This window comes from Phoxinus phoxinus (assembly GCF_949152265.1).
Source record: "Phoxinus phoxinus genome assembly, chromosome: 8".
In the NCBI taxonomy this organism is placed as follows: Eukaryota; Metazoa; Chordata; class Actinopteri; order Cypriniformes; family Leuciscidae; genus Phoxinus; species Phoxinus phoxinus.
The window spans coordinates 28,916,617-28,927,514 of NC_136883.1; the positions used below are offsets into that span (position 1 = coordinate 28,916,617).

Sequence of the window (10,898 nt, forward strand, 5' to 3'; positions counted from 1 at the left end):
CGATTGACATAGTTTACTTTATGTAAGTGATGTTTTCCAAATAGATTAATAATTTGTAATGCTCTTTAAAAAAATATTGTAACGATTCATGAACAATCTATGAAAAAATAAAAAAATGATTTGATTGTCAAAAATACTCTCAATGTTTTACGGTTTTTATTCTGACTTTTGTTTTTATTATTATTATTATTATAATTATTATAATTGGCATCATCATCACCATCATCATCATTATTATTATTATTCATTCAATTGTTGTTGTTGTTGTTGTTGTTGTTGTTGTATACTTGTTGGTACAATTAAATGTGAGTTCGTTTTTGCATGAATAAAGGAATGAATAAAATGTTTTTAAAAAATACAACTGAAGAAAACATTAAAATGAAGAAAGTCAGACCTTAGCCAAGCATGGACAGTGTAGCCAAGAGAGGTTTGAGCATAGGGTTTGAGCAATGCAGAAAAACCTCTATTGCCCTCTAGTGGTTCACACTACAATGAGACTTTTATTTTGGAAATTAAATGTCTGCCAACTGGCGGGAAACTTCTGTGTCAGTATATTATGCACAACAACGGACCTTTCAAGTGAGTGTACTTACATGTGTAGCATATATTTGTACATTCACGTCAGTAATTTGTGGATGTAATATTTGACTTGTTTCGACGACGTTTCAGATGAGAAGGTCTACAAAACAGGAAGAATTGTGTGAATTGTGAATTCTGACACCGAGGAATCAGATAAAGAATGGTTCAAATAGTCATTTCAAGGTTGGTGTGAAATACAAGATTTTACAGACCATGAATGATCTAAAAGTGCTCGGTGAAAAGACTTTTCGATGTGTTCTGCAGTAATGCTGCTGAAGGTCCAGCTGAATGGCTGCTGGTGGAGCTGCAGGGAGAAATGATGTCCAGACAAAATACTGGACTATCAGGCAATCTGATGGGGGACCTGCACTACACTAAAGAGGTTTGTCTTTCTCTAATGATTGGACACATTTCAGACCAAAATCAAAAGAAAAAATAATATAGATACATACATATTTTATACATATGTGTGTGTGTGTGTATATGTATGTATGTATGTGTATATATATATATATTCTTCATTTGTCCACTCTTCAAGGGATTACCAGTCCTTATAGTTGGACATCACATCCTCTATGGAAAACAGGTCAAACTGGAGAAGCCCTTTGCTGTTCTGATGAAACACTCTGGACTTCCTCAGAATACAGAAGAAACTATGGAAACCAACCAAGAGAAACCAACATCTTACACCGTCTCTGCTCTCATCAAAAAGAAGCTTATCTTTAAAACTCGACCCAAACCTATCATCACTAATGTGCCGAAGAAAGTATAACTTATGTCCAGATATCAGAGACTTGAACTGATCAGCACCATATTCTAGATTTGTAACCATATATTGTTTGAAATAGTGGATTTGTATCTTAGTGCATCTTTTGTGTGTTTATTGACAATAATGATAAACCAATAAAAATATTGAAAGTATGAAATGCAAGTAATAGGTCTCACAAAAAAGAATGTTCCAAAAATGCTCACTTTTGAATTGAAGTTTATTGTATCAAAACATCAGTTACAAGTGTTTGCAAAAATAATTATAAGGGAAATGTCAAAATTGAAAGAACCCATTTTTACATACAGGACAATGTACCGGTACATAATACATAAAACAAATATGCAAAATTCATGTGATGTTAAAAGACCATGCAGGTCCACTGTGGAAGTACAGGTTAGCTGTGGCACTCAGACTAAAGGTGCGGTTTCATCGATACATGATTTAATTCTGAGTAGGAGACAAAAGCTGCCAATGGCAATCTGTAAAACAACTGCATTTTGGTTAAAAACACAACCTCTACCATTATGGATTATGAATACTGTAATTTATAAATCCCTAATCTGTACAGTGTTATTAAAATAACATTTTACATAAAATAAAGTTTCCTAGGAAAATGCAGATACATTATGTGTGAGAATTCTTGCATGTTTAAAATATCTTTGAATTTTACTTTACAAAAATATATATTACTTTACAATATACTTGAAATGACTGATATTATCCTAGTTTTCACTGGTTAAGCTTCACCGTCTAAAAATTAATGTACTGGTACTGTGTCTGGCAGACAGCCGAGCAAGAACTTTTTTTCACTGTATATTGCTTAAACCCAATTTGTAATTTCTTCTTTTTTTAACATACATTTTTAAGCCCCCGCAATCAGAGGGATTTCTGTTCCTGAAGACGGAGCATATCAAAGATCAAAAATTTGGCACCCAGTCTACAAATGAATAGCATAAAATCTTAAAACACACAAATGTGAACAATGAGATTGCGAGTTTGATTGTAAACAAATGATAAGTTTCATAATTGCATTGTTTTATCAGAGTCATCATCGTAATGTTGCAGCCTTATAGGATGCTGCAGTCCATAGCAGTTCACTGTTAAGACACAGTTATCGCACATGTAGTTACACAAGTCAAGTGGGTAAATATTTCATAAACTTAAAGCTTCTCTCTTAACTTGTCCATGCACACATTTGCACACTAGCCTCAGTGTTTATATCTCTGCCAGAGTTTAATGTGTGTTTTGGGGGAAGGGAGCAGGAAAAGTTAACGTTAGCATTCATGGAGAACTGCTAAATCTGCTAATTGTTGCATTAGGATGGCTGAGGCTGGGGAAAAAAGCTGGAATGAAAATTCACTGTATACCTTTGCTCCATATATGGTAATCTTTAAACACCTAAATTTGCATACCATAAATAAGCTACTTCAGTTCATGTGATTCATGTTTATTTATTTAGCTAACCGACCATTTTATTTAACTAATAGAAACCATAAGTTACAGAATAGGTTCTTGTTAGGGTGACCGGATTCCGATACTTGTGTATTTTTAATAAATAATCGTTGTTGTTTTTTGGGGGGGTATAGAAAATATTGACATATTGATATGTCAATATAACTCTTGTTCCATCTACAATAAAAATAAAATATGACATTTTGTATTATATATTTCTAACAAGTTTTTCTTAGGTAAAAAGGAGACTAGGGTAAAAATAGGAACCCAGATAAAACTTTTTTCATGCTGCAACAGAACATTCTAGATGCTAGAGAAAATCCTTTTTGGTTGCCTGACACTATTTATTCACTGGTACTGGATGTAACTTTAAAAATCTCGAACTGTAAACGTAGCCTACAGTGTAGTAAATCATTGTGGAGTATCATAAATCTCTCATTTAAATGCTGTTTGCTCTTTCTTCAATGTTACACCACAAATGTATCAGAAGCACCACAATTTCTAATGATGAAATATTGAATTATGCTGGCTTGTCAGATTAAAGACATTAAAATACTGACTGGATTTGGCAAGTAAAACCAGGTTAGTGTCTTATGCAGGTTTCTTTAAGTTTTGGCACACACCTCTCTAACCTTGACAGCACACATTCTGTATAATTATAAGTTCAAGCACCAATATAACTCTTTAACTTCAGCTTAACTACATTAACTTATCACTTTTACACTAACCTTTGGCTCTACTTTTTGTGCCCGCCTTGGCTGGCGTCTCCTCAATGTGTGCTTTATAATCACGAGAAGCACAATTCCTGATTTTAACTCATGTAAATCAGCTTTCTCAAAAGCTCTTGATTTTGTCCAAAAGCTCTCATGTAGCTGTAGCTAACATAGTTAAAATAACTAACAACCAAGTCTTGGACCTGCACATGATCCATAACTATAACCAGGATTTCAGCACCAGGTAAAGACGGGTCCATATCAAATGAGCCCTGACAGCATGTATTGATCTTTTAGAAAGACTATGCTTCGGCATAGGATAGGTGGTACTGTTCCTCTCTTTTGTTACAGCGCTTGGCCACTATGGCCAGGTAGAGCACCAGAAGTATAAACCAGTAACAGGCATAGAGGATGGTGCCCGCAATGAGAAGAGCCTTCTCAGTCTCACTGAAGGGTTCTTGCACCTCGCAGTAAATGGTATAAACCACGCCACCGAGCAGTATGGCCGCCCACATGGTCACAGGCACAGCTCCAATAAGGTTTACCACTATCTTTTTCCTGCCTGATGTGCCCCAACCTGCTTTATTAATAGTCAACAGGGCAAAGATCTTGGCAGGCAGCAAGCTTGACATGTAGAGTAGTGAATACAGTGACATGAAGATCATGACAAGGCTGCCCCGCAGGAAGCAGGCATAGGTGGCCTTCACCATGCCCACCAGCTGGACCGTCAGCAAGAAAAGCAAGATGTTCCACAACCGACCTCGGTAGAACAGATGGATGACTGTAGCCACCAGAAAGAAGGGGAAGAACCCAGTGACCACAGATTCATAGGTCATCCAGAGGCTGTGCTTGTGGAACCAAAGCGCATTGTAGAGCCACTCTCGAAAGTAAGACTTGCTCCAGCGGGTCTGCTGGTTGAGCCAGCGTAGGTATTGCGTAGGGGTCTCGGTCTGGCATTGTGAGCGTGCCGTGAACTTGGTTTTGTAGCCGAAGCTGAGGACGCGGTTGGTGAGGTGCCGGTCATCACCGAAGCTGCACTTGCTTCCTAGGAAGGTCTGGTGGTACCAGGGCTCCAGGAACTGTTGGAGGAGAGAGTTGCGGTACATTCCCAGAGGTCCACTGATGCACTGCACACATCCAAAGTAAGACTGACAGGCCCGCTCTATGTTGAACGCCATCCAATACCGGACACTGCTCAGAAAGGAGATCCAGGAGTCGTACTTGTTCAGAATCTGAAAGAGACAACGGAAGAACTCTCCGTGGGTAATCTTTAAAGGTACTGGAAAAATTGTTTGTTGAAAGAAACTTAAAAATGTCTCTGCATATTGAAAACTACAATAGGCACATTTCTCACCTGAACATCTCCTCCCACCCCACCCACTTCTGGATCCTCCTCTAGAACCTTCAGCATCTCAATGGTGCATGCTGGATCAAGTACAGTGTCAGAATCACATACCTGCAAAACCAAGAGATGTATACGATTTAGAACGCTCCTCTGCAACTTTAACTCATGCAACTATATACTCTTTTCAGTTATTGAGGCCGATGTTGACAATGACTGCATGAACAATGCAAGGACTGTTGCAACCATAGACATTGGCTCACAGATGTTCCAAGGTCATCTTGGTTTCTGAGGATATCAATCATATGCCGAAACAATGAAAAGTTGATGACAGCGCACAGGTGTGCTCAGGACTACAGGGGAAGGTAAGTAATAAGACTGACATTTGACCTCAATGCTGCATGGGTTCATATTACAGTCACAGTGGCATTGAGGGAACTCTGGGGGGATGGCAGACTATGAAGTGTGACAGTATATTGTAGGCTCAATAATATGAAATCCAATGTTTTTCAAAATAGTAATTTGGCCATCCAAGAGCAACAAGTAAGCAAGTCTGGAATGAAAGCTGTTTACACCTATAAAAGCCAGAACTAAGTACTTTTATTGAATTTGTAGGTTGCAAATGGTGTCTAGACTTACTTGTATGTAATCCACAGTATCTCCCAGTGCTTTGAAGGCTGTATACATCACCTCTCTCTTGCCGCCCCACTCCTGCATGATGCAGGAGTAATGGCAGCTCCGCACCACCCTGGCCACATGTGCAGCTTCCTCGGCATGCAACGAGCCTTTCCCTCCTCCCCCATCCCCGTCGCTGTGGTAATTCCCCTTCCACATCACACAGCCCGTCTGCTCCACTCCCCCCATCACCTCCTGGAAGATGTCCATCATGTAGGAATCCTCCTGCCGATTCCCATCCACCACCAGCACCACTTTAAGCCCGGGAAAAGAAATGCGGCGAATGCTCCGCAGACACTTGCGAAGGTAGTCCGGATCTTCCTGATAGGCTGCGATGCAGAGGGCCACGGTGCGACGCAGGTGCTGAGGTCTGGAGGGGCCACGCATCTGTCGGTGCTCCAGATAGGCGAAGAGGCTCTGCAGGAGGAGGTGGAGGGACAGAAAGGCACCGTACAGGCCAAAAGACAGGTGGTGCTGCTCGGTGTGGATGAACTGGTAGCCTGTCACATAGGCTAGTAGGATAGCAAAAAGCACCACTGCTGCGAATAGGGTGGTGATGAAGATCCGCACCGCAGTGCCAAATCGAGAGGGCATCTGAAGAAGAGGGAGAAAAAGAGATATTATAACTAAGGGTAGAAAGAAACATCATTACCGCTTCTTCTCTCCCTCCTTACCTGACCATTTCCTCTTTTCTCCCCTCCCACCAGTAGCTATTTCTCTATAGTGGAATCATTTTGAAAAAGCACAAATCCAAAAATAGCAAATATAAAATATATATTATTATCAAATTTTATTTTAACTCAAATTAAAGTGTATCTCAGGAACACATGAACTGGTAACAATTCACCCCAAAGAAATAACATAAAATAACATAACAGAAAAAATATATAAATAAATTAAATTAAAAAATAAATTAAAAAACAGAAAAGTGCACACAAAAAATCATAACGTGGGCTTCATTTTCTTGATATGAAGTATAATAACAATTAGATTTTTTTTTAAAGGCTTTGTGAGATTACCAAACACACGGCAACAACTGACACTGTGACAATTTTAGAACACTATCAACCTCATATGAAACTCTCTCAGTCACTCTCTCTTTGTCTTTCTCACTTTTTTTCTCATTCTCTCAGGTTAATGACTTTAATTAAAGGCTAGGCCGAGTTTGGCAGGTAATCAGTGGCACCCAAACTAAGGAACAATCCCCCCCTTTCATTCATTCACTTGCCTCCTGCTCCCCCTCTCATGAAAGAAAGAGCTGCTTCTCTCAGTGCCCTTATATATCATAACAGCCAACGCAATGGAGAAGAGTGGCAGAAATAATGCTGACTTCCACTGAAGTGGTTGTTGATATTTCTATCACAGTAACTGACTGTTCCCACAGTTATTTACAGCTGCACCAGACCAGTACTTAACCGTTTTACATCATATAATTATAAGAAATACATAACTGTTCCTTTCATATTAGCAATTTTGTTTTCACGTTACATGAAATAAGCAATGCATCTGAAGTGAGAACTGCCATAAAACCTAAATATTGTTTATGAACTATATAATGGGTTTCTTCCTTTCTTGCGTTATCCTACACACCTTCTTGTGATGTGAACAAAGACAACATAGACCCTGAGGGTGAGATAGAGACAGCAGGCAGATACTGAGTGTTATGTTTGGCCCTAATTAGAGGGGATCTTCCTCCGGAGGCTTGTTAGCTCAAAGGGATGGGTATGAAGAAGGGCCCCATGTCATACTCAACAAGACACCAACCGTCCCCATACACAGCAAACAAACCCACTACCATATGTGTGATGAAAGGTGTAAAGGTGTTCACATGGGAGCCTTTGATCATTTGGTAGGATTAAGTCAACTCAAGATGCACATCCAAGAATAGTAGAGATTGAGTCATCACACAAGGTGGTCTATAACACATTTAACCTTTAAATTAACCATTTAGGACAATAAAACATCACAATGTTACGGTAATATCTACATCCTGCATTGCATTCTACTGTACGTAACCCCTGGATGTCAGTATCTAACCTAATGACTGAAGTTAAGTAATATTTCAACTTTCCACCAAATAAAGAGGTCAGAGGTCAATGGTTACTCACTGTTGTCATGATGAAATATTCACAGCCCGGGTGGAGATCAATCCATGAGAACTTGATAATCTCAGATCCTTAGTTTGCTTTTAATTAATTATATTCCATACTCTTCCCAGTGATTAACAGAGAAGATGCAGGATGTTGTTCTCAGGTCGGTTTCTCGTGTGAGTGATGGTAGGGATGATCATGGGTAATTATGCATTCTCAGCCTAGACAGAAGCAGGTGGTCTCAGATGAAACAGAAGGGGACAGGATCCAAAAGATCTGTATGAAGTCACAGGTGCATTGCGGGTTGGTAGGGGGGTAACCGGCTAAAGCCTCCTGCCCCGTGTATTCTCAGGTGTGAACCAGATAGAATGAGGACTTTGGATGCGAGACAGGACACTGACAAAGGGAGGAGGTGGGAGAGGAATGAAGGGGGGCTGGGAATCACCAGGACCGATGAGGGAGGGCAGCAGGTGAGAGGATGTGAGATGAATGGCTGGAAGGCAGAGCATGAGGTGTTTGGGTAAATTATTGTACCAGTACACTATATGCATTATAATTATAATTTTTAATTGTATACACTTTTAAATTGTATAATCCGCAATCTCCACTGTCATAATGTGATTGGTGTCACAGATATTCAACTTAATGTCCTGTTTTTTTTATAGACTCAATCTCTTTGCATTGTTAATGGGCAAATGATGTGATGCTTTTTGTTTTTCAAAAATACATAAAAAATGACATTCTTTATGGAAGTCAAAAATGTCTAGGTAGTGTAACTTTATTGAGAATATAATCAAATAATCAAATAAAATGCTAATATTCTTGGAAACAATATATTTTTTAAATAAAATATTTTATTTTATTTGAAAAGATTATTTATATTTAAAAAATATTATTGATGTTTAAGAAATTTTATCTGTTTTTCGTGAATTTATAAATAAATAAAACACTAGGGGGCACCTACTGAGAATTCATCCTCTCATCCAATTTCCAAAAGACCCAAAATCAGGTATATTTCTTTTTTTCTTTATAATTAAATGCTCCCATTCATTTATATAGAGCTGATTTAACAATAGTCACTAGGATTATAATAAAACGCATTAGATTTATAGAAGAAGAAGAAGAAAAAAACTGAACTTGGATGTAAATATTTAACAAATCTTTTGTCAAGTTCTTCCAGCAGGCTAGAGTCCTGCGTTGGGGTGAATCCTATTTTGGTCTCTAGCAAATAGTTCAAACACTTTTGAAACTCTCACTAGACCCTTGTGTTGGCAAAGTATGATGAAATGGAAAGCTAAACAGACGTCATTTTCCTTAATCGAGCCATTCTGAAGCTTTCCTGTTTTATTCCGTCCTGCTGCTGACTTAGTTACTCAGCCTCGGGGCGCTAGCAAGGGTGCCAAGAAACCGAGGGCCAATCTTAGTCCACTAGGACTAATATTGTAATTACTAAAAACACACATGAGGATCTTAAAAAAAAATCTCATAATTTCACAGATTCTCTCAAGCTCTACACATTTATTTTAAGTTGCTTAGAGCAGTATTATTTAGTGCCTTGCACAAGCACAAGCTTACAGTGAGTAGCCTATTTGTGCAAAAAACACACCTACCCAACCTAAAATTCCATGCTTTGACTCTCTCTCTCAATTTTGTGTATTACACACACACACACACACAATGACCATTTGCTGCAGCATGCTTTCATCTTTCATCCACTCCCACAATAAACACAGACACAAAACAAAACTCAAGTTGAATGAAATGTCTCTTACCTTCCCAGCCCCGCAGCTGTGACGGTGGTCTCTCTCTCTCTCTCTCTCTCTCTCTCTCCTCTGGTGGAGTCGGTGTGTGTGCGAGTGTGTGTCTGCCAGGCGTCTGCTCCGCTCCTCTCCACCACAGTGGAGCACAGCACCGTCCTTGTTCAGCCTCCTGCTCACACTACATCTTTATTCCAGCCACACTTAATTCAGGAGATCCCTTATCCAAAAATACAGCACCATCACCCTCCTCCTCCTCCTCCTCTGCTTCCCTCCCTTTCTTTTTGTCTCTCTCCCTCACTCTCCTCCCGGAGAGTCCCGAGGCATGAAGACCTCTGATACCAGCTCTGAACTAAGTTCTCACCTGGCGCGAGGAGGACGGGGGTCCGCCGGTGGACCTCATGCCTCTGTTTCAGTGCGTTACTGCAGTGCCATCGTTCTGCAGTGCAGCCGAAAATCCTTCAAGGTCCCTTCTCTGTGCGTTTCCCCCCCTGCTCTGCAGTGCAGCCAGCCTTCAACAAGACTCTGGACTGTTTGAGCAGGCACACTCTTCTCTTGGCTACACACACACCCTCTCAATGCATCCTTTATTGGGTTATTTATTTATCTATCACCCCTCCCTGCACCCCTCCTGCTGGCAGCCTGCAGGTCCAACACCGGCTGATGAAGAGATCTGCGAGAGAAGGAAGAGAAAGACAGACTGCAGCAGGCTCGGACATAATCAATATCCACGGCATCTCCAAACATTCCTATCTCAGTTGTGTCTTCTTACCGGCCACCCAATGAAAACTTGCTCTGTTTTCGGAACGACCCCTCCGAAAGTCACCAGCCAGGTAAAACACGCTCACGCCCTTTCTCTTTCCGAGTCTGCTGCATGGCAGGACGAGTAATTAGCGTAATGGCTCTTTCATGGCTGAATAGCAGTCGTGAGAAGGTTATTATGGGGTTTGCGGGGAAGGAAGGTGAAAGTGTGACTTCACAGATTTACCCCTTGCTGTGGGAACGTCCTTGGATCTTAACCAGAGAAGCGATTATCAGAGACACCTCAAGAGACTTGTGAGGTTCCTTTGCAGAAACACTGAGACAAAGTTTACGACTTCCAACTGGGCAGCAGGCCACTACACGGCAGTTGTTTTAGCCAACACTTGGCTAAAACACTTGACTGAATAAGGGTTTAAATACATGTGCAAAGAACATTATGGCTTGTCAAAACATGGATATCAAAATCCATTCACTCTCTCTCTCTGACTCTTAGAATTAAACAGGCTGTTTATTTTTGCTATTGTGCCTTTAAGACTATATAACTGCGTTATACACTGCCCGGCCCAAAAAAATAATAATTGCTGTTTGGATTAAAATAGGCAAATGTTTAAGAGTCTATGATTGGATCATTATTGCAGTCGTTATGTTTCTAGCATGTTATATGTTTGACAACAAGAGTTAAGACACATCATGGCCTTATTCCAGGATGACAATGTCAAGATTCATCAGGCTCAAAATGTGAAAGAATGGTTAGGAGCA

General features: G+C 40.0%; 2 protein-coding genes across 2 annotated transcripts; one reads left to right on the forward strand and one right to left on the reverse strand.

Annotated features, from left to right (window-relative positions):
* Nucleotides 1-401: 401 nt before the first annotated feature.
* On the forward strand, nt 402-2,023 carry chtf8 (CTF8, chromosome transmission fidelity factor 8 homolog). The gene is made up of 4 exons (XM_079620997.1): nt 402-579; nt 670-762; nt 844-961; nt 1,118-2,023. The coding sequence occupies exons 2-4, from the start codon at nt 740-742 to the stop codon at nt 1,349-1,351; spliced, it is 375 nt and encodes a 124-aa protein (XP_079477123.1). The 5' UTR covers nt 402-579; nt 670-739; the 3' UTR covers nt 1,352-2,023.
* has3 (hyaluronan synthase 3) lies at nt 2,002-9,875 on the reverse strand. Its single transcript, XM_079620996.1, has 5 exons — nt 9,393-9,875; nt 7,639-8,113; nt 5,495-6,124; nt 4,868-4,969; nt 2,002-4,745 (listed from the first exon to the last, which is right to left on the reverse strand). Exons 2-5 carry the CDS (start codon nt 7,645-7,647, stop codon nt 3,816-3,818), a joined length of 1,671 nt encoding a protein of 556 aa, XP_079477122.1. The 5' UTR covers nt 7,648-8,113; nt 9,393-9,875; the 3' UTR covers nt 2,002-3,815.
* Nucleotides 9,876-10,898: the final 1,023 nt, after the last annotated feature.

Bases quoted from the DNA above. Each gene is read 5' to 3' on its own strand.
- has3 (XM_079620996.1), bottom strand. The intron at 4,970-5,494 runs GTAAGTCTAGAC...TTGGTTTTGCAG, and splicing joins ATACTGTGGATTACATACAA to GTATGTGATTCTGACACTGT. The intron at 4,746-4,867 runs GTGAGAAATGTG...TGTCTCTTTCAG, and splicing joins GGGTGGGAGGAGATGTTCAG to ATTCTGAACAAGTACGACTC.
- chtf8 (XM_079620997.1), top strand. From the start codon at position 740: ATGGTTCAAATAGTCATTTCAAG. The intron at 763-843 runs GTTGGTGTGAAA...TGTGTTCTGCAG, and splicing joins GTTCAAATAGTCATTTCAAG to TAATGCTGCTGAAGGTCCAG. The intron at 962-1,117 runs GTTTGTCTTTCT...CCACTCTTCAAG, and splicing joins ACCTGCACTACACTAAAGAG to GGATTACCAGTCCTTATAGT.